This window comes from Toxotes jaculatrix, chromosome 13 (genome assembly GCF_017976425.1).
Source record: "Toxotes jaculatrix isolate fToxJac2 chromosome 13, fToxJac2.pri, whole genome shotgun sequence".
Classification (NCBI taxonomy): Eukaryota; Metazoa; Chordata; class Actinopteri; family Toxotidae; genus Toxotes; species Toxotes jaculatrix.
The window spans coordinates 18306520-18330920 of record NC_054406.1 but is presented as its reverse complement, the minus strand read 5'-3'; the positions used below and the strand labels follow the sequence as shown (position 1 = coordinate 18330920).

The 24401-nt window shown below is 41.1% G+C and overlaps 1 protein-coding gene across 1 annotated transcript in view; it reads right to left on the bottom strand.

Moving 5' to 3' along the window:
- The window catches only part of khdrbs3 (KH domain containing, RNA binding, signal transduction associated 3), an 87932-nt gene extending 64100 nt beyond the window's left edge, over nt 1–23832 (bottom strand). Inside the window, exon 1 of the mRNA XM_041053761.1 lies at nt 23742–23832. Within this exon, the coding sequence (XP_040909695.1) occupies nt 23742–23832 (91 nt within the window). The remainder of the gene's footprint in view (nt 1–23741) is intronic.
- Nucleotides 23833–24401: the final 569 nt, after the last annotated feature.

Below are 24401 nucleotides of genomic sequence, written 5' to 3'. Positions count from 1 at the left end.
ACTGCAGAGAACCACGATGGGGAGCCGGCTTGGTGACAAGATCAACAGGAAGAAAATGAGAAAAAGCGATTAAAAGAATATGCGCCTTTGTGAGGCTCATTGTGCTTAGTCAAAGCCCGAAGCAGAGAGAACGCTTGTCCTGCGGCCACTTATACCTCTATGGTCTGGTAGCCCGAGGTCACAAGTTGCTTGCGCGCTTGAAGTTTGCAAGGAAGTCTGCGATTAATCATCCTACATGGGGCTTAACAAGGAGATTTGTTCACCACCTTTATTAAAGATATTGAATTACGGCGCGTTTTTCATTTGTGCAGTGGACTTTCCCTTCCCTTCTTTATCCTGCCCCATAGGAGGTGATATGTGTGATCAAGTAGCGAGCAAACTGATGGAAAATAATGACTCAGTGTTACTGGACTGGCCTGTGGGCAGAGATTAAGAAAATGAAAAAGAGTTCATGGAGTTATTCATGCCGCTCTCCCAGTCTCATTATCGACCACGCACCAGAGGGGATGACACTTTGGCTCTCAGCACCTGCATCCACGCAGCCACTCTAACTTTGCCACGACTCCAAACAATATCAGGATGGAAGAAAATTAAAGCTGTAACTGAACCAGGCAGGGGAGTATATGAGCAGGAGGGAAAAGCTATAACAGCAGAGCTCAGTGGGACTCAGTCACCCTATGGACTGACAGCTTGAATGTTGCCTGGAAACCCACAGTGGATGTGAGCGTACATAGCCTTTAAATGCCTGAAGTCGCTTTTTACAGCTGCACAAAACTTTACTGTGGAAGGAGATGCATCATGGGAAAGATAATTAACACATTTTCACGAGTAGCTCTCTGTGAGAAGAAACAGTAAATTATTAGAAGAAGCACTGGAGTGTACTGTTCCCTGTTAGTTTACACATTGCACTAAGGAGTGAACGTATGGCTCTTGGCTCTGCACATTCTTTTCTTTTCACCCTCACACTAAGTCATTTTGGGAAAATGCACATTTAAATGTACCTCTAACTTGAGTAGGTGGTTAGTTTTGTTTAGGTCACTGTGGTTTAAGATTGAGCTGCTGCACCAACTCCTCCACACCACAGGAAAGCTTTCTCCCTGAGCATCTGCAGCGTCAAGCTGCACATAAATACTCCAGGTATAGCTGCTATTATGGGGTAGCATTCATTCTGCAGATTAGAGTTTTTGTTCTACAAACATTTTTCAGACACAGAGCTATTCTGGAGGCAGATGGTTCAGTTAGTTCTCCGTGTGCAGAGCTAAGGAAAAACACTGCTTCGTGGAGTTATATGAGCAGCAAACTAAAATGGCAGTAAAAGAACTTCTGTCAGAATATAAATGCTGTACAGCTTCATGTACGTTCATACATGAAGGCGTCATTCAGAGATGTTTGGGTGGTTGTTTTCTTTCAACCTAAAAATTACATTTCTATACAACTGCAACAGCAAATATGTTTGTAGGAAATTAAATTGTGACAAATATTAGGTTTTTGTATTTACATTATGAGCATTTGCTGGTGGTTGACATTTTTGGCAAATACACTGATACTGAATATATTAATAAGATGCTCACAACGTATTTGTTTTTCCCCAATATATCAAGTGCTGCAGCTGTGACCGCAGTATTATTACACTTCCTTTATGGTTATGTTTAGACACACATAGCACTTGGTTAAGGTTAGGGAAAGATCATGCTTTGGTTTAATACAGAAAAAGTTCAGTGACCTCGGACACAAAATGTTAATTTACATCCAACCAAAACCACAATCAGCACAATCAGCCACAGTTTTCTAACCTTAACCAAAGTGCTTCTGTTGTTATGTGACCTCTCTGTGCCACAGTTCCATTATCCTGTTCAAGGTGTGCTTCCCATTTGCTACAGGCCAGGTCAGATATTTTCCCAAGACAGAGTTAAAATAGAGAGTGAATGTTGATTTTTTTTTTTTTTTTTTTAATTCAACAGATGACCAGAAACACGACTCTATTTGAATACGAATTTGTTAGTCATCGCATATTTATGTGATAAATTTGTGTATTTAGCTTGACGAGCCGCCCTCCTGTGGTCAAAAAAAATAAATCAATTAATGCAGGTTTAACAAGGTGGATCAACCCGTCAGGTTGTAGGGCCACACAAAGCTCTGAAAAGTCGGAGGTGTAAGCATCAGCTCTACCTGTAATACCCCTCTCTGCACACACAGACCTGCATCTTTGCAGAAGAGTAATATTAGCTTGAGCTGAGGGCAGCAACAATAAAATCAACTCAATCTACTGACCTTTCTCCGTCTTTCATAACATCTGAAAAATTAATCGTAACTCAAAGGCCCACTTGCTCACTTTTCCTGAGCTTTCAGCTCCATCTTACGGTCTTCATCAGCTCAAAGTGTCTTAAGACTGACTCAAACTGAGCAAACTGATGAAAACCATGGGATGCAGTTGAAAGTTCCAGAGAAAGCCAGTAAACAGATTTTATCTTGTGAAAACTATCATTATATCATCAATGAATATTGGATTTAGCTCATGAATTGTTGCATTGTAGCATTTAACTGTGTTAAGTGAGTCACCAAAGTGATACACACACATCAAGAGTTTTACAACAGCAGCTTCGGACCAGACGACGGACTTACTTGGCAACTGCTTTGTGTTTTGTCAAACATTTCCAATTTTCAACAGGCATGTTCACGGCTCTGTTCTGGAGTTAGACAATTACTGAGACTCTCGCTGCTTCTGCAGTGAAGCACTTCAATAGACACACTGTAGGTGGTTTTTGAACATGTGCACAAGTGTAGATTTGTGTAGCAAATTCCTCGGCAGCCACTATACCGCTGCTTCTCTGATGTTGCCTAGATACTGTCGCTGCAGGCTGATATGGCTCATTTGAACTAGCTAACTTGGACAACTCTGGCATCTAGTCAGATGGTTATTTCTTCCATTTCAGCTAGAGGAAGAAGTCAGAGGTATGATGAAATTAGTAAACCTCTTGCCATTTTAATTGGGCCTTTGCAAATGACCCTCAACAAGACAAACTGTGTTTTTTGTGGCATTTCCAATCAAATTTTAACATTAAAAAAAATTACATCATTCCTGCCTCCAGAGCACTTCAACGTCTAAAAAATGAAACTGTCAAGGTGTTCAACAATGTCATTCTTCTGCAAAGCACAAGCTGTACAGTGGGAAATTCACATTCAGATATATGATGACTGCAGCTTCCTCTTCCCCTCCTGTAATACAATCTGTTGCTCTGAAAAAGCAACAAAAAAGGTTAAGTCCTGTATAAATGATATAGTGGTCTGTGCATCAGCTTCTGCGCCAATCCTGCCAAAAGAAATGTGGCAGAATGTGCAGGCTGACACAGACCTCCATCTCCCATGCTTGCAGCTGCAGCCAGGCTGTCAGGAAGATGAAAATATGCCTGGCTTCATTTAGTGCTGTGGGGATCCTGTGGAGAAAAGGGGCAGGTAGAGCTAATGGACTACTCTAGGACACAGCGGGGCTGTCGACTCAGCAATGCCGCCGGCTGTCTCTCCAGGACGCACCATTTTTATGACAATCTCTCTGAGGCCGCAGCAGGCGTACAGGAGCACCCAGGAGCCATCACCTCTGTGCCCAGATTGTGCAGGATTTACTGTAAACAAAATCCATTTTCAGGGAATTTCAGATTATTTTAGAACCAGCCGTGTTTACATAAATCATGAGGGATGCTCTTTTTGCACACTACAAAAAATAACAAGTAATTAAGTCCAGGATTAAAATACACTCACTGCTGGAATCTAGGAATTATTTTTCTGACTCAAGTCTTGGCGTCAGTGTGCAGCAGACAAGGTTTTGTCTCAGAAATGTGGGTGTTTTCCACTTGTCTCAGGACTCAGTCCTAAGCTAATTGCTTTGTGAAGTCTGAGTTTTTGCAGCATGTGTGCGCGCATACGTAGTACGAGCGGGTTTATGTAGGTCTCACTTGCATATATGCATCATATTTGCATGCTCGTGTGTGTAATCACACGTTTCAGCTGCTAACCGAGAACTAGATCTATCATGGGCTGTCAGTCTCGCAGAGCAATAAGAGAGATACAGCAGCTGCACTGATTGACAGAGAGGAAATTGAAGTGTCACATGAAACATGTTAACCATATTTTGCTGCATGTTGTCACCCACTGGCACGTTGCTTCAGTCAAGCAACCGGAGCAGGGAAAACAACAACAACAGGAGTAAAAATTCAAGGGGAGGGGAAGCTGAAACAACAGGGATTGGCTCCCAATTACTGAGCAGCTTAACTACCAGGCAGGACATTGCTCTTTAAAGCAATTTTTCCTCCAGTGTCCTTTATCTTATAGATGTAGGCTGGTATTCTAGCTCTGGGTATATTGTGTGACAGTAATATTTGAAAGCATTGTCAATGTCAGACCCCCGACCTGAGACATATGAGCAAATAAGGCTGTGAAAATGAGACAAAACAAGGGACTGTGAAGGGTATGCCTACTCCCTCAGGATGGCAGTTCACAGTGTAACACATTGAAGACGTGGCTTTATGTCATCTGAAAGTGAGAATCCATTCTCACACCATGGCAAAGGCATGTGTAATGCCTCAGTGCATCACCACCCACTGCACATCATTAGCATGGCAGCTCTGAGCTGAAAAATATAGGAGGCAGCTGTCCACTGCTGTCGTCAAGTTCACCCGGTTCGGGGTCTGAGTTGGAGCCAGTCAGAATTAAATTGCATCTCACAGGAATAATGGGTCATTTAAATCAGCACAAAAACATCTGGACTGTTGTTGTGCTGCGACAGTGGAAGATTACAGAAAGTGCGTTTGCGTGAGATCTGGCAATCGAAAGTCTCCATTAAATGATCGCTGTGAAAGTCTGGGTGTGAAACACCCCTTTGAAGCACATGCATGCCAACTGTAGGCAGGTGATAATGGGATGGAATCGCAGCAGCTAAAGGTCATACACACGTAACGTGTTGTTAACTGCGCTGCTGGTGGAGAACATACTCAGATCTATTTTATTTTAAACTGTGAAATGTAGGGGGAAAAAAAGTACCAATAAAACCTTTAAAAGACACACTACTGACTCCTTAAAAGACCAGTCGGTTTTTAAGATGAGTTCCCCACCAAACGTCAAACTCTCTAAAAAATAATGAACCCTAGTAGAAGTGAGACTAAACAAGCGTGAAGCCGGGTGGAAGGTTATCTCTGAGTCAACACAGAAGTTATTTTTGAGTATCTATATCAGATTCACTAATTTGAAGACACTATGTCAAGTGCTGTAATTGAAAACAATGTTGATCACAAGCCAGAAAACTGCTTCTACGTACAATGGTGCTGCTATGCAGTGCCAAAGCTGTCATTACATATTGTTATGCAAAAACACAGCAAATCCTGTTCTTGATGATTTCTGCATGGCCACAGGGTTTTATGCATTGTGCTAAAGTAGCTTTGTTGTAATTGTTTTTACTTCCCAATTTTCCAGAGCTTCCAAAGAACAAACTACATGAGCAAAACAACTATAACACTGTGCAGGAGTGTTAAACAGCCTATACTGAATAAACTATGGATGTCAAAACGTGTTTGTTCGTTAGCACTCTCCTTACCCACCTTTAAGAACTGCAGCTGGCTTTAAATACAGGAAATACAATGCCAAGTTTCACAACTTTCTGCTCCTCGCTCAGAATGTCTGACAGCTGCTCGGACAAAATTCAACTTTTACAGATGTAGACCTGTAACTGCAAAACATTCAACATGTGATGAGAAATGTTTTACCTTCTACGAAAAAAGACACAGAAGCCAAGTGTTTTCAATCAGTTTCAAATTCAGGGAGCCCCAAGGTGCTCTTGCAGATGAAACAAGTGGTCACAAAGAAGAAAATATTCTTCAGGCGCTCTAACACAGAACGAGAAGGAAAGGAATATTGAGAGCCTTAAATTAGTCAGGCGTAATGGTTTCAGCTGCCAACCACTTTCGACCTCACAGGGTCTTCAACAGAGCGAAAATAACAAAAACAGATTGATTAAACCTGGCACTTCATATCGACAAAACACCAAGCAAATGCATCATAAGAACCAAAACTCCTAAGGCAGGAACATCTTGCATCTTGCATGCAGTGACAGACTTTTGACGGTGGAAGGAATAGAACATGTTGAGCCGTCCGTCCAGGCGCTGGGTTTTCAAATTTGTTGCCTCCAGCCATCACCTTGGACTCAGAGAAACAAGGATGAACGTTTTTCACTATTTCGTTTTATGCTAAACAATGAAAATTCAAAATCATGACAATAATCAGCAAATTCATCAATAAAAAAAAATCAATCATTAGCTGTAGCCCTAGTGTAAATGCTGTATACTGCGATATGATTTATATAATTTTATTTTCATGATGCTATCATAGTGATGGTTTTTTGTGTAATCTAATTGTCTATATTAGTTCCACCCTTATGAAGCCAAACCAGTTGGTGTTTTAAATTATTATGCCAGACTAGACAAAGACTTTTTATATACATTTCCTTTCTGCTCTGCCTAAGAGTGCCAACATTGTTTCTAATAATGTTTACTATTTAAAATCGATTCTGCATTTATAAACAAGTCGGCACTACATACAGTAGATTATACTTGGAAATTCATGTGCTTAAGGCAATTTTACTCACAGTACGTTCTCTATGAATCCAGCGCACTGATGGATGTGTTTCAAAGTTCTGCCCTAAATAAGCACAACTAGTGTTAAGCAAAGGAAAGAGATACAGGTCAGCCGATTCAAAGACACTGAGGTCAACATGTTTTGGTTTTTTTTTCTCTTGCAAAGCACATGAACTTCCTTGTTATTGTGGCTGTAGCGTAGCTGCACCTCAGTAACTGCAGTAAGACTCCGCTCCTCTTCCTGCTGCTCTTAGCCGCTATACTTAGTCCCAGCAGACGTCTTACAGTGCTTTGCTCAGAGGAGAGAGAACCAGACATGCACATCTCATTAATTATGTCTCAGTTGAAATATCAGTCCAGAGCTCTCAGCCATTTGACTAAGGCAGAGGTAATGAAACCCGGTGCACTGAAGCTAAACAAGACAGCGTGGGGATAGAGTGCGGGGCAGGAGTTGCCAGGTTGGGAGGGAGCTGAATCTGAAGCTAAAGCCGGAGCTGAGGTTCAATTGGCTGGGTTAGGCTAAGTTTTCAAAGGAAAACATTATGGCTTAGGTTTCCAAAAGCCTCCAACACACTCCGTTAAGAAAGTCATCACCCCAGCTCTGGTACAGCATGACAGTCTGGATATTATGCACTTGAAATCAACTGGATAATCTACAACAACAAACCAGTGATCTGCATCCCCCAGTGCAGATAGCCATATCATATCAGCATGTACCATATTTAAATCAACAGAGAGCAACACTTATCAATAAATGTTTCCAAAATACGAAGCACTGAGAAGGTCACGGTCAATCTCATGTATAAAGTAACAGCGATGACATTCACGCTGTCACTGAAAGGAGATGGTTCAACCCTCTGGGACAGAGGGACAGATAGAGTTGAGACCTACTGCCGCGCAGCCACGTCTGCAGGAAGTCAATGACTGATGCCAGCAGAGACAACAATGTTTTTGCCTTTGTGCAAATTGAAGAAACATAACCATAAATTTGCAAGCGGCAGATCAATACAGCCCAGACGTGGCCAAGTCCTGAGAAACATATCCCAGGGAAACCATTCAATAACTCCGATCAGAGATGGACCAGTAGCCTGTTATTAATCTTCCATTACCAGCCACAGGCCAGTGGCCATTGCGAACGAGCTCGAGACGTTTAGTGACAGATTTGGCCATTAAAGATTGCGCTGATGTGTATACCTGGCAATCAGACAGATTTCTCTGTGCGTTATTGGTGCAATTATGGCCGTTCATCAGATGTGGTCCATTAGAGTGGTCATGTTACAAAGGGCAGCACAGCAGGCCTTTCCTTTCACCAACATCTGTATACTACATCACTAGCCACCAGGCAAACATATTCAGTATTTGATCTCGTATTGCTTACATGACAGATCATTGATTAAGTGAGTTGGATTTCCAGCATTCCCTCCATAAAAAGTTCGAGGGCTCCTTTTCTACAGTCTGCAGTTTGTAACAGTAATCTGTAATAATGCAGTCACTGTAACCTAAAACAATGCTTACTTAGGAACAGAACAAGTGTTTCGCTTTTCACTCTAATGACAAGGACAGGCCTGTGACTACGCTTAATAGTAATGTTCCCATTATGCACAGCAGCATCTCCGGAGACTACCCTTAAATATGGGACTACTCAATCATGACGAGAGGAACCCATGTTGGAATGAAATGGGTCATACGATACTTTAAATAAATATGATAATGAGGCAGACACTCCCGATTGCCAGGGGGGTTATTTGTGTTATGCGGAGAGAACAGTAGGTAGAGTGGAACTGAAAAATACTGCTACAGTGCGAGGGGAAAGTGGCCTACAGCAGCACATGGGATGTGCTTTGCTGTGAGCTTGTTGTGAAAAGTGAGTTGTTGTAAATTGAAAAATGTTAAATAATAAAACAACCTGATGTTTTTGCATTTTCAAGTAAGATGTAAAATTATTGTAGAAGAAATTTCTCACTATGTCCGATATGACAAAAGAAAAAAGTCATAACTGGGCAACTACAAGTGCTCTTGAAAGGGAAAAACATCATTTCTAAACCAAGCTTGTGGAATTTTTGCTTAAGCTGACTCAAATGGCCTGTGCATTTCAATGGTAAATGCTACTATTGAGTGTAGCAGTAACAGTAGCAGAAACAGCGATAACTCAGTAAACTCTATGTACTCTATGTACCTACTTAAAATGTACAAACATTAGCTACCATAAGCCAGGGGTCATACAAAAAATATGCATAAAACCATGGGTAAGATTTTACAACATCAAAATCCAGGTATGCAAGTGAATAGTTAAAAAAAAAAATCTTTCAGTGAATATTGGTCTAATTCTAAAAATACACCAACATCATCTTCAGGCACGCTTGTATTATGCAGGTAATTTAGTGTTATTCATGAATACAAAACAGAAGCAGGAGTATTAGGAATACATTACTTTTGAACTAAAAGCAACAGATTTCAAATGGAAGTTTTGCATTTTTTAAAAAATAAAAAAATGGAGAATATACTCTCTTGCACACAAAGAAATCCAATATAGAGACACTTTTTTGTCATATTTGAAGCACTTTAATATAAATATAAAGCTAATAAAGCAGACAGTTGAGGTATTATCTAAGGTAAAATACGTCACAGAGGAGGTCGTAGATCCTTATGCGAACCACAGACTAATTTCTGCATACTGTGGATTGAAAAACCTATGGGAAAACTGAATTGGAAATCTGCCGAGGGCCCCTACTGCTAACTGTAACAGCCACTAAAAATGGAAAGGTTATAAGAAAAACATCCTAGAATTGAGCTCAGGATTACTACTTTAACTCTGAAGGGAAAGGCTTTAAACGAGTGCCTTGTGACGAACGGAAAGTGGCTCCTGTAAGTTGGGCTCTTCCCTCTCAGCAGGGGTCACAATTATCTCTCACTGGGCGACCTGAGCAGCTCAGTGGGGGTAATGTACTTCTGACAGTGAGATCTATGACACATATAATGCAATTTGTCCTACAGCGCTGCAGATTCTCCAGTCTCAGAGGCATTGTGTAAAGGAGTAACAGGAGGAATAAGTCAAGTGTTTGGAGTGATGTCACTTTAGGGTTAGATATGTGTATGCCCAGATATTTGGCTTTTATTACACATCATATATTGATCGGTGATGTGATCCCGCTCTGATATATGAGGGCTCCTCCCTGACCAGAGCGCAGCTGAGTAGGTCTAAACGTCTGCAGTGACATTTTATTTTCTTCACATCATATATTTTATCCAAAACACTTCCACAAATCAATTATTCTGTTAATAACCTCGATTATCTTTCAGTGTTATGTCTCACACAGTTTTATGTTCATGACGTCCACCTTGAAAAGAATAAAATGGAATGAATGTGTCATCTATTGGAATAAACAGGGTCAAACTCAAAGATGAGAAACAGCACAAAAGATACAACACTAGCAAAAAATTAAAAAATCAACTATCCGCAGACACAATACAAAATTACAGATATCAGCCTTTAACGCTGATGGGTTATGAATTCTTGTTAGCAATACTGTTACATAACAACAAAATGACTACACAGTTTGACTCACAAATTATTCTATAATTACTTGCAGTGCTCACATCTCTCCATCATTAAAACTTAATAAAAACTTAATTAAGCTCAATAATTTGACAAACTAATGACAGTATACCAAACTGGAAAAAAATGGGGAACAGATATGAATACTCCTTTGTTTCTGAACACAAGATACAGTAAATGAGGCAGCACTGAAACAATGACCTAACATAAAACGAGCAGAAAAGGTCCCGTGTTTGTGTTTTGTTGTGTAAATCAATGCACTTTCCCTCATTGATTTTGAATACGATGCTCCTCGTGCACGCAGCTGTTTCATTTATGTTACAAGGTTATGAGCTCTTTGCTCATGTGAGCCACCTGCTCCCGCACTTTGTCCCTTGCAGTAAAACCTCTCTGAGACTTCAACCCACTGTCATGTCCTCAGACGTTGGATATGCCAGCACAGGACCACTAAGGCTCACTCGTCCCCGAAAACAGCTCTGATTCCTGGCCCTGAAATGCAATCCACTCCTCTGTGTGTCTCCCTGGATCCCATGTTCTTATCAGCTCCTCCAGGATGAGAAGCTGTCAATACAACAACCACAGAAAAAGAAAACCATTCCTTCCCCCTACTTCTCGTATCAACGTGGCCCATCTTCACACAGAACCAACCCTGGTCAGACAGCAATTAAAACCCCGGCCCTTTGGTGGAAGGGTGGGCGCATGCGAACCACAGATCTATAAACTTGATTTCTATCCATTCACCTCTTGCAGCCTCCTGTCGACACGCCGGCTCAGGAGGCGTCAACTGTGTGACTGCATGCTAGCTGTAATTACAATCATATTTGCCAGAGATGCATTACATGTGACAGAGAGGAATTGAGCTGTGATACTTCTGGTATCATCACTAATGAATTAATTGCCTAATAAATAGCTACAGCTGCAGCCACTGGAGTTTTAGCTTTACAAAAACAAATCTAAAAATTTGGATCTTTAAATTGAAAAAAAATATAATAGTAAAATAATACAAAGTATTATTAAGTGAATAATTTCAGTTGCATACACAAAGCATACGATTAGTGACATTCTATGTATAGAGTAGAATATAGCTATATAAACACTCTATATTCTATATTTTTCTTATAGTCAACAAAGTCCATGAAAAGACCAAAACCAGCACTGAACTGATCCTACTAATAAGTATGGTCTGTGTACCCAGAGCCTGATACATCTTGTCCCTCGGTGCTGTACATCTCCGTTCTTGTCCAAAAACTAACACATCAGTGAGCCTCACTGTTTGTTACCATGAACACACACAACCGCTAATTTTGCCTCTGTCCCACATATTCCATACCAAGGCATCAAAACTCACAAGAGGACAAAATGCTATTAATCCGCAGCTGGAAATAGTCCCCGACAAATGCACTACTTCCTCCTGTCTGAGTAACGTTTGCTAAAAACTACAATGCCCAGCTGTTTCAGAAAAGCTTTTTTTTTTTTTTTAAATGAAACTATATATTTATGACATGTTTTTAAGGATTTGTCCTCAGTAGAAGAACACAGTGGCCTTAAGGCCGACCAGTCTTTTCTTGTCGTTTTATTCCTTTCATGGTATTTGAGAGTAAGGAAAGTATAGAATAACGCTGGCTTTTTTATTCAACATTTCTGCCTTGTTTATTTAATGGTTTCATCACAAAAATTGGCAGCTTGCAGTAAAATGAAGTGATGAGAAATAATGCTTAACGCAGTTTCACCTAACTCATTCCCATCACAACTATGAGCTGTAGGATTTTAAATCAGTCAAATGTGACCAAGACAACAAGGGGGGATAAGTGTTGAAAAACGTGCCAATGATCAAGTGTTATTTAATGGATTCAAACGAAGCAGCTGTCTCATCCGGTCTTGTTCAACACTCCAGGAAAGTCCTGGCACAAAGAAAACTGCATTGGGAACAAGTATAATTATTTTTGAAATAATTATATTTCCTTAAATACTGTTAAATTACTATATCAAAACATTTTCTTTTTTCAGTATTAAGCAACATATAAATAACACAAAACTGCAGTTCTATGGTTCAGCCCAGATAATTTCTGCTTGCACAACAGCTGTGCCTTTTAAATAAAGGTCTGTATTATTAAAACCCCAATCTGTTGCTTTTGTGAGAGCTGTGCACTCCTCACAGTACGCTGTAAGGCCATTGTTTAGTCTAAAAAAAAAAAAAAAAATAGACTCCATACAATAGCCAAACAATTCCCACAGACTAATGATGGCTGCGGAGACAGGGGCAGAGATTTAACAAGGAGACAGACAGACAGAGACCCACTTCCAGGTCAAACTTTAACAAGCCTCTTATTGGGCAAATCCTAGGTCAAACTTTAACAAGAAGTGCTGCCAAATGGCACAGTGAAGGAGCACATATGAGCCATCAGCTGGAGTGTCAAAGAGACGGCAGCAACAGTGCGATTTTATTACCAAGGGGAGAGTGAATAACTGGGCTTGTTATGAGGGTCATATATCCTGGTTTGACCCCTTGTTTATGGTTTGCCAATAAGACTTAATGAATGTTTTTACAGCCAATTGCAACAGCGGTGACCCGTTAACAGGCTGGCGAAAAATAATATACATGTTGCATCTGGTCGCTGTGCTGTATTAAAGGAAATGAGAAGATGGGATTATTCAGTAGGTATGGTTTAAAGCAGGCACTCTAAACAAATTACAAATCGTGCTTTGCATCGTTTTCTATTTTTAAAGATTTTGCTGGCATGACATAGGAGAGAAAAAAAAGGGCACAAGAAACAGAGGGAGATGTCCCTAAAAACTCTGAACACAATTAGGCTTTAATATCAAGCTCTTAAAATAGAGACTGGAGACACGGCGAAGCAAGCAGCCCAGCAGGACATGAGGAAAGGTCTCTTGGCACTGGTGGTAAATGAGCATCCATCTCTCCTCCTCTCTCAGTACATTACAGGATAACTTTTCCTGCTCCAAAAACCCAGAAAATGCACTTAACTTTCATTTACTGATATCCCACCGCCCTTGCTCATTAAAGATTCATGTCCACTGCCACCAAAGCCTGTGCTTCTCTTTCTGTTTTCAAAAGGTGAGCAGGATATTCAATACTTAACACACCAAAGAAGATTAATGCCGTTAATGGTTACTTATGAAAGAATGATGACGTTTGGAAACGTTTTGTTTCTTTCCATTAAATCAAAATGACAATTAACATATACAGTGACTCCAGGAAGTTTTCAGACCCCTTGCACACTATGGGTTGTAGTTTTAATCTCAAAGCTACACTCAATAACCCATTATCATAAAGTGAAAATGTGTTTTCACAAATTTGCTAAAAATTTGTGAAAAATCAAAAACTTAAATCTCATTTACATTTACCAAAGTAATCAAACCTTTGATTCAGTACTTAACAGCAGAAGCAGTCAAACCTTTAGCAGCAATTACAGCTTGGAGTCTTCTTGGGGAAGCCTCTCAGAGCCTGGATTTGGGCAGTTTATCCCATTCTTCCTGGCAGATGGGAAGCATCTGTCATCTGGCATCATCAGATCTCTGTAGAGATCAGGAGCAGGTTTTCTTCGAGGACCTCTCTGTATCTGGTTGCATTCATCCTTCCCTCAGTTCTGACCAGTCTCCCTGTCCCTGGTGTTGTGAAGCTGCCATCACCGTGCTTCACCCTGGTATTATGGTATTAGCCAGGTGATGAGCAGTGTCTGGTGTTTATCAGACATAGTGTTTGGAGTTCTGCTTAAATATTTAAATTTTTGTCTCATCAGATCAGATCAGTCTTTTTCCTCATGTTCTCCGAGTCCTTTAAATGCCATCTGACAAACTTCAAGTGTGCTGTCATTTGCCTTTTACTCAAGCTGGCTTCTGTCTGGCTGCTCTACCATAGAGGCCTGATTGATGGAGTGCTGCTGAGATGGTCTTCCTTCCGGCAGGTTGTCCCGTCTCTGCAGAGGACTGAAGCTCTGTTAGAGTGACCGTTGGGTTCTTGGTCACCTCCCTGACCAAGGCCCTTCTTGCCTGGTTACTCAGTTTGGCCAGACGACCAACTTGTTCCAAACCTCTTCCATTTCCAAATTATTGAGGTCACTGTTCTCCTGAGAACACTCTGAGCTTTAGAAATGATTTTAGACACTTGCTCAATGTCTCACCACAATTATATCACTGAGGTCTGCAGAGAGTTCCTTAGACGTCATGGCTTGGTTTTTGTTCTGACATGCAGGGTAAATTGTGGGACCTTATATACACAGGTGTGTCCCTGTCTAACATCCAATCAACTCAATTTGCCACAGGTGGATTTCAGTCAAGTTCTGAACACAGCAAAGGGTCTGAATACTTTTGTAAATAACTCATTTTTGCTATTTGATTTTTGATAAATTTTCTAAAGTTTCTAAAAACACGTTTTCATTTTGTCATTATGGTTTGGTGAGTGTAGATTAATGGGCATAAAGAGGCAGTTTATCCATTTAAAGATAAATCTACAACAATAAATTTTGCAAAACGTAAAAAAAGCCTGGGTACGTTCTGAAGCAACGGCACGTTTGATGACAGAAAAAATGTAATCTGATCCTGTTTTATTTTTATTGCTCTTAATGGGAGCAGCAATATGCATGTTCTATATGACATGCAGTCACAGTGTTCCTTTGGAAAAGAGTGCTGTATATCTCAGCACAACTCGCCCATTAAAATGCTGAATAAAAATAAAAAAATAATACAAAAACAGACTTTTTCCTCACAACAGAACAGGTCTAAAATAACAGATTAGTCCCAGGGTATTAGAACAACAGAGTTTTTTCAGCTGCCTTAGGCGCAGATGACGGAGCTGCATTCAAGACAGAAAACAGAGCAGGCTCTATTCTTTCCTTTCATCCTCACTACTTGTTGGTCTGTAATATCTGCTGCTCAGTGCACTCAACTACACCGACAAGTGCCTGAGACTGGATTGGCACTTCTCACCCATACAGGGATACTGATGTTAGCATCTGAACGGTCTAAATACATTTAATCTCGCAACAGAATTTAGTTTTGGTTTTGTTGCACAACTGCTACATTCACACGGATTAAAAATCTGATTTCCAATATGGCCGGGGCTATGAGCTGTGAGCCCCTGAACTGAACTTACTGTGCTTGAAAAACTATTTTTATGCTTTTATTGTGAGCTTTTGATATCTAATGCCAAGGACTAGACTCACAGAAGTAATAAAGAGGACTGTATACAGAGTGGGCACATTAATTCTCCCAACATCAGAGGGGGCTAAACTGTACAAATTCCCATAACAACAAAAAAAAATTGAGGTTATGATCTTCAACCATGGATATTTTTTTCCATGTCACAGTGATGTTTGAGGGGAGCTCTGAAACATAATAGTGTACCTAACACAGTATTTACTGAGAGTGTAGGTGACTTACACCATCTGTTTATAAAGCAACAGGCTCAGGCAGACACTCTGCCAGCAAAAAGGCACAAGGTCCCCGGGCTTATCTTGGTAGAGGTGTGCTGCTTCTCCTCGGCACCAGTGAGGTGGAACGATAAACATAATTAAATTGAGTTGGATTACACAAAATGGATCGGATCAGTTGGGAAGGCGGAGAAGCTAATCCAGTGCAATCCTCTCTATAGAGGTGCCAACCACACAAAACGACATAAATAAAGAAGAGGGAAAGGGAAGCGGTGGCTGTCACAGGGAGATCAAGGCAGGGGCACAAAGAGGCCCCCTCCAAGTAAAAACAGACTCCAAAGTCAAATATTAACTGTACTAGTGCTGTTTAGTGAAGAAAATAAGAAACTGAGCTGAAAACACTTGTCGTTCTCTGCAGAATCTCAAACGAAAATAAAACGCTTTTATTATAAAAGGATGTTACTGTGCGAGTGTGCAGAGCAGGATGTGTGTGGAAAGCTTCCACAGTGTCAAACATGAATAAGCAATAAATTTACACCACTCCTGTCCTTCGAAGGAGTGAGAAATTACACTTGTCATTCATCACAGCAGTAATGACGGTGAGTTAGTCATGGACGAGATTCACCTGAAAATGTGTTTTAGTTAGCGACGGTGGGATTGAGGTACGTGGTATGAAAGCAGGGTTCAACAATAGCTGGGACTTTCTATATTTTCTTTTAAGACATCTGAACTTCTTTTATTTATCACTAACACATCTACAACAGTACTCCCATAACCTCTTTTTTTTTTTCGATTTCAACTCCAGCTCCATTCCACTCTTCCATTTTTTGCCCTCCTCCCCACCAAGATTGCATTTTTCCTTTTGTAACTGACTTTGGTACAATCCCCTTACAAATAACCTTTCCCAGGGGAAAGAGACTCTTACTTTCTGTCCAGCCCTGCCAACCCACTCCCACCCTCTCTTTCTTTTCTATCCCCATCTCCCTTTGTCTCTCAGCCTCAGGCACAGTCAACAGATTGATACAGTCTGGCGGTTTCTTCTGGTTTTCCAACTAATCCAGTGTAATCCAAGTCTGTCTGCGTCCTGTCTTGGGCAGCGCGGCAGAGCATTATCATCCAATAATATGATGATTAATGGATCCATAAGTGATGCAGGGAAGGCTAAAGCAGAGGTTGTATTGCTGAGGTGATGTATGGGATCTTCTCAATATCTGTCCTGCAAATAAAGATCTACACTACTGGCTGGTCAAGGAAAAGGTTTTAGCACAATTTATCAAGAAATATCAAACATCAACATTTATAGTCTAGATTATGCCTATTTAAATCTTAATGTTCTTGTGTAGCTGCTTGGGTTTAACATGTGAGAACTTTATCTTTCTTTGTTAATTGAAAAAGAAATAAAGATTTTGTGGAAAAACTTCAGAGTAAGGTATCAAAAAAAGCTATTTTGTTGTACTGGCACGAATATGAAAAAGAATTTAAAACTATATCCCCCTGTAAGGCCTGGCAACACACACCTCTAAATGATCTCCTTACCAGAGATGTGGAATATCAGCTTTCAGCATACTCCTGCCTAAACAAGTGCAGTTTGCATTATTTAAGCTGCTCTGGCTGGCTGCTTTAATTGATAGTCTCCTCCTGGATAGCCATCCTAGCAGACAGCTCAAGGCAGGCCTTCAGCAATGTATGCATGCAGGTGGAGGAAGAAAATGCACATCTTTGTGGCATTTTAAATATGAATGCAGCATTTATACCGCAGCAGCATGTTCTACATGGAAATTTGACAATCTCAACATTAAATCAACAAGCTGAGCCTAAGGCAAGCTTTGCACCAGGTGGAGACTCTATCTCGTGCAATATGGTGATGGGATTGCGTGGACGGTGATGGAGACGCAATAAAAGACCCATGAACCAACAGCTGGAGAGGAATAAATGCAATTAATAAACACTGGTTTTGAGCAAAAAAAAAAACCCAACAAAAAAACAAGTCCAGAACAAGCCATTTAGGGAGAGTGAGATGTTACTAAACACAACCACTGCTGTTCATATGGACTCTGTCTGAATTATGGTAACAATTCTGAAACCGTACTTTTTACAATACCTTAGTTTGAATAATATAACCATATTTGTTTCTACTTTAACTTTAAGTCAGGAAATGTCTGATCAAAACATGTATTTGCAAGACTAAAGAAGAATTAGACCAGGATTTCAATGCCAACTTTCACCACCTGGCAGTTTTTGATTCTTTTTTCATACAGTACTAGATAGAAAGTATTTTTGGAACTAGCTCTTGTAAAGTACAAACTGAAATGCATATCTTACTAGAAAGCTAATTAAAACTTTCAGCCAATTTTCTCCCCATGTACTGTGGACACTTTTGTGTTCACAGTAAATGTCAAGCTTTAAATTGTTTATTGTATTTCAGCCTTTTTTTTCCTTTCTGGCTGCTCTCCAGTTGTTAGACAGGGTCAATTATGCTCATCCAAGCTAAACATGACTGCACATGGCTTTCTTCCAGCACTGTTATGATATATTTGAGTGCTTCTTATTGATAACTACTGTGTCTGTTTGTTTACATGCAAAGGAACACAGATGGCTCATATTACTATCCCAGGTTAGACATTTTAACCATATTGAAGCTTATCAAGTGGAGTATCTAAGGGAGAAAAGAGCTAAATGACAGCATCATTGGCTCATTATTGCTTCCATATCATGTGAGAACATGTTAGCAGTGAAATCAATGCAGCCATGTGACTCATCACATCTGTAAGCGAGTTGCTGTTAGGTTTTATGGCCGGAGTCTGCCTGTGTTGGTTCTGGCCGACATTTCACCCCCTGGATTCCAGTGGGAGCTGCAGCAAAAGCAGAGGCAGAGCTCTGCAAACACCTCTTAGCCACAGCACCGCTCAGCAGCCTTCCACCGCTTGTCTGAATGCAAAGCGGGTTCCTGGAGCTCCCCCGTCTGCCCTCTTACGGTTCACTTGTAAGTTCACTACATCTGCGGGTCAAATCACCGGTCAGCCCTCGCCCGGGTTCGGCGCTGTGGCTGTGCCTGCACCTCGCTGTGTGGCTCAGTGTGTCAGCCAGCCGCGGATCCACAGATCATTATCGCTATCAAACACTGTTTCCCCAACAAAACGATATCTCTGCCTTTGATCCTATGCCAAAGCTTATTTTAGTTCACTTCTGGGCATTCTAACCCAGGAACTGCTATCACTTGGGGCAAACCTCAAGCACAGCTAAAAATATCCCTCTGTTCTGTTTATGAGATGGAAATGTATGAATTAACAATGGGGCATCATGTCTGAAATATGGATACTTCTCCGCACCTGCTCGGTGTGGACTGATAGTGTATGTTTTTTTTTTGTTTGTTGTTGTTGTATTTCTAACTGAGGTTGTTAATGTGATGCAAACATTGTGCTAGGCTCCTGCTGTGGAATGTCCAATTAAAAAGCACTAGATATGGAGCTTATGTGCTGCACTGAGGCTACAGCGTCCAAACTGGGCCAGAGGTCCTGAAACATTCAGAGTGGGCTACACGCTGCTCTGCATCCACATGCTCCACAAACAGAATGCATCTGCTGCACAGAGACACTTTACATTTTTAACTTGGCATTGTTTACAAAAGTCTTTCTGGGAGGTGTTTTTCACATTCTGTCTGCATGATGAGGGAGTGAGAGATGAGAGACTATCAAACTAAGCATGAGCCTAAATGTAATTGATTCTCTTGCTTTTTTTATCATACAGTCTAACGCTTCAATCCTAAAAGCCTAAACAGATTCAGTTAGCTGAGAGAAAAAACCTGAATCAAAAGGAGCAAGGCTGTACACGTCTGAAGTACTGTAGGTGCAAGACTACTGGAAATCAGCACTGAGGAAAAGAGTAACACCTGCACACTGACTCCAAAAATCAGCAAGGTACAAGACAAAAAGCATTTTAAAAAGCATTACTGTCAAAAGACAAGCAGTGACGCTGACAGCTGCCCACAGTCTCTCCATGATGACATACATACATGTATGTTAGTCCGTGGTAAGAAGAGTGAGTGTGTGGTTTTCTGTCATTTACAATGTTTTATTGTTTCCTTTCATGTAACTTACAACGATTTTGGTTAATTTTTTATCTAGTTGAGATATTTTTGGCATACTTGATATATGATTGTAGCTGCACTGTATTTTTGTTTTCACTGTATACACCTTGAATTGTTTATTTGTTTTGAGAAGTGGTTAGGATGCTGAACCACATCTGTTATCGTACAGCCTCTCAGCCCACTGGAATATATTCAGGCATGGTGACCATTTTTAAACACTCTGACCCAATGAAGCTCCAACTGGGACTGAAACGCCTATTTAAAGAAATTAGCTTTTTGGAGTCAATGTGCAGATATTTAAGTCATTAATCAATAATGCTTTTGAGATGTTGCCTTGATTCTGGGGAAATTTTGATGCACATTTTTCATTCTTAACTCTTCAATCTTAGCTCATGGTCCGCTCATTTGTTTTTTTTTGGGGGGGTGACTTCAACCACACCTCGTGCTCCTCCCGAATTTTGACTAGAAAACGCCATCAAATGCTGTCACATTTTGAAAAAAATTCTAGTTCGAATCATTTTGAGCGAACACAAAATTTGCACAAATGAATTCAAACAGAACCCAAGCAGCCTAAGCCTAACATACACTGCAGAATTGCTCTCGTTCATATGCGGTGCTTCTGCTGGCTCACTTGAGCGATGAGCTAACATTACATTAAGGCAAATACTTTTTTGACAAAATCAGCAAACAGCCTTACCACCATTTTTCCACACATTACTTCTCAGATGCTTTAGTGCAGTGACGTGCAGGGTTTCTCCATTTTGCATTAGCAAAAAGAACAACATACTAGTTTTTTACAGAGGGCAGCAGGCCAGGCAATGGCCTGCTGCCCTCTGTCAGCAATCACAATCTCAAATATATATAAATATATCTCACAAAATAAATGTGTTACTTGCAGCCCTTATGCCCCCATGTTCTGTAGGGTTACACTGATTTAATGTAAATAACAGATGCATTTTATGTCACCCGAGGTGTTTTCCATACCTAGAAGCCACGCATTGGTATGCTGCTGAGGATTTTTCATTCCATGTAGGCTGCTGGTCCTGTTTGTCTCTTATTTTGGCTTAAGATATTTCTCCAGCTCCAAGTGTCCGCTGCTGGCTGACTGTATGTGAGGCTTGTCACAGGGGCAGAGATATGGTCCTTGTGGGAGAAGAGCTCTGCAAACGGCCCAGACTTATCAAAGCAGCCTGCCCTGTCCCCAAGCTTCGAACACAATGCTCCCCTAATTTCTCCTGAATGGAAGTCTCTCCAGACCCGGAGTAATCTCATATTTGCCGTTTGCATGCAGTAACTCTAGTTACTCTAGCTCTGTTCCCTGCATCCCCTGCCAATTGCATAATCAAGTACAGAACTCATCAGCAAGATGGCAGAAGAAGTGCTCTATTAAGCTGCATCGTGTTCCATCTGTTGTGTGAGAGAGAGATAACAGTATTTACAGTTTTGGAGTTGTGGCAGACTGTTTCGGCCAAATTCTGTGCACCACAGAGTTCTGCTTACTTCATAAAATGTCACGGATTAATTCTGCTGCTTGCGATGCTGTCCAAGCTGCAATCTTTGCCCCCACCAGAAATATTACAAACTAACTTTACTGGAACCGTTATGTCAGGAACTTGTGTTAGGTAAAACTCTTTGAATGTAAAACACAGGAGGAACATTTACTCTGAAAGTCTTTGCTGCCTTGTCCTGACTCAAACTCTAAGTATTCCATCGCTTTTATTCCGTATTTGGGAAATGGCCAATATTTGCTGTAACTCTACAGACCTGCAGTGTGGACATAGGACTCTAAGAGAGAGACTGTCAAGAAAGTGGTTGGTAAGTGTCTTTCAAATGGCATTAAGTATTCAGTGCTCCGGTCCTCTCTCTATCAGTAACGGGAATATGTGTTCTTAGAAAAGAAAAAAAAAAAAAAAAAAGAGAGACTAACCCAGATTTGAGTAACGAAACCAGCTGATAACAAAAAGTGCTGAGTAAAACAAAGCCTTATCTGCCTTACGGACTGGAATGAATTTACCTTACAGTACAGGAATCAGCTCACTGAAAGATGCATTAACATAAGTCTGTTCTTTCAAACAAGACTCCAATCTGCAACTGATATTGTCAGGGTCATAACATTAATATAACTCCAACATACACTGAATGAACAGTGGGCGGTGATTCTGTAAGTATTTTATATTTCACACATCGCAATATTAAAAGGTCATGATATACTGTCTAAGGGCTAAAACCAGAGTCATGGGTCTTATATACTCTCTACACTACAGAGAAGAACGTGCCACATTTTTAAACCAGTGCATTATATATACACACACACACATATGTAAGCCATCTGAGGACATAGCAAGATCTCCCAAAAAAGCTCCTAAATACAACTAATTTGATCACAAAACCCAATTTAACCTAAATCAATCTGATTATAAGAGAGAGGAAGATCTTTGCAAATGTGATAATGTGATAAACTTCGAGCTAAAGCGATTAGACAATTAACGATATAGTCAATGGACAGAAAATTAACCACCAACTCTTTTGATAAACAATTAATCCCTTAAGTCGTGTTTTAAGCCAAAATGACAAATATCTCCACGTGCATGCTACACAGTTGTAGGGATTTGCTGCTTCTCTCTATTTTAATATCTTTGCTTTGGACTGTTAGACAAAACAATTTGTATGGTGATTTTTCACTTTATTCTGACATTTTATACACTTAATGGTTTATCAATTAATTGAGAAAATTATCAGCAGATCAATCAATAATAAAAACAGATATTGGCTGCAGCCCTAAAGTAGCAGTATATGTATACTGTAAGTTCAGAAGGGGACAGCACAATCAAAAAAGTAATTCTGTTTGTCACTTTGGTAAACTCTGGCAAGTAAACAACATTAAAATTAAATCATGCCTCACGCTGCTAGAGGCCCTTTGGAACCCTTTTGAGGACCCTTTGAGGTCCCAAGTTTGGGGAAGCAGCAGCTAGAAGTGACATGGCTGTCTAACTGAAAACAGCTTGGTGCAGGAGCAGCATCTGGAGCTTCAATAAAATTAGTTACATAGCAGCAGAACTGTTTACAGTGAACTAATACTCCTTGTCTGTTACCTTTAAAGCCAACAACAGCCTGCACGAGTCTAGACAAAGCCCATGAGTGGTACTTGAAGGATGCACTTGGATGCTATAACAGTGCACTTCCCACATGAGGAGCTCCACGGGGCTGCGTCTGAAGAAGTGTTTGCAAAATTCCGACAGCTTCAAAGCAGAAGGCTGTGCAGCGGATTAATTAAAGCGTCTGCGAGTGCTGCTACTGCTCCATCCGTTCAAAATTCCATTTCAGTCACGTCCACTTCTTCAAAGGAGGAAACACATGTACATTTGAATAAGAGTGTGATTATTCCACTACTTGCAAACGCAGCTTACACATGTCTGCATGGGATAGAGATGACTGCAGCCTGAAAACTGGGATGTCAAGTGGTTTCAGTGTTTGGAGGTTTCACTGCTGCCTTCATTCATAAAATGAGAGCTACAATTTCATGTGATGCCATTTGAAATAAGGGTGGGGGGTGGGGGGGGGGGGGTTCTACACAAATTTCTACAACATTTTCTGTTTGTGCCACTTAAAACCAGTAAGAAAAAAAATCATATGGAGGTGCCATCAATAACAAGAATTGTATTATTGGTAGTCCTTTGTTACCCTGTTTGTCTAGTTCAAATGAAAAGTTTGTATCCTCTGGCTTGACTGACAGAGCAGGTGCAGTCTTTAGTCAAACCTGCCCTGTTTTACTGAGTTGTACATTCGGCAAAAGGCTGCTTATGGTTGTTTGTTTGTTTTTTGTCTTGGCTATGGTTCCTTTGCTGCATGCATAACAACTTGGCAAAACTGCCACGACGCTGAAAGGACCTCGCTATGTTAGTGTGACCAAACAGGAAATTGAGAGTAGACCCACAAACCTCTTATTTTTAACTTGAAGTAGGCGGGCTGGTGGTGTCATGTAGCCTGCAGCCCAGCACCGAGCGTTAAAGCCGAGCACTGTGCTGTAGACTTGAACACTTTTCACACACTTGAACTGTTTACTTCCGTAATTAGCCACGGACATTTACCTTGATCCAGTAGCCGTAGGGAGTGCTGAAAAGACGGATCCAGCGTGTCCTTCTCTGCCATAAGCTCCGGCAAGTACTTTTCGCTCCCCATGTCGTCCAGGACTTTGGGCTCCAAGTAAACGACTCAAATGCAGTTCAAGCAAATCAAAATAAAAAACACACAACTTGCTCTCAGCGTCCAAACGGCTCCAAGTTCGGGCACCGCCAAATATCTGCGTGAAGCAAGGAAAAAAAGAACGCGGGCGATAATGTCATTCGCGCTCGCGCTACAAGAGCATTTCTCAGTCTTCGCGGAAGACACACACCCAAAGAGCCGGTTAAATGCGACCAGGAGGTTTTATCCCATCGAAGTGTTGTTCAGCCCGCAGAGCCCCGCTACGCATCACAGCCGGACGGAGGTTCCCTCTCCTCTCTGGGCGAACAGGCTCTTTGAAGCTCCCTCTGTTGTATCCAGTGCTAAACTGAGGCTGCCGCAGCTATTGGTCGCCGCGCGCGACACGCAGCCAGTGGAAGGGGCGGGGCGACGCGCCGGAGCTGTCCGCGGTTCTGAGTCCCGCCATTACCATATTATTATCATAAACTCAGCATGAGCAGAGGCGCCAGTGCACAAACACCGAGCCAGGGCAGAGCACCTGCATCTGATATCAGCCACTATCAAGA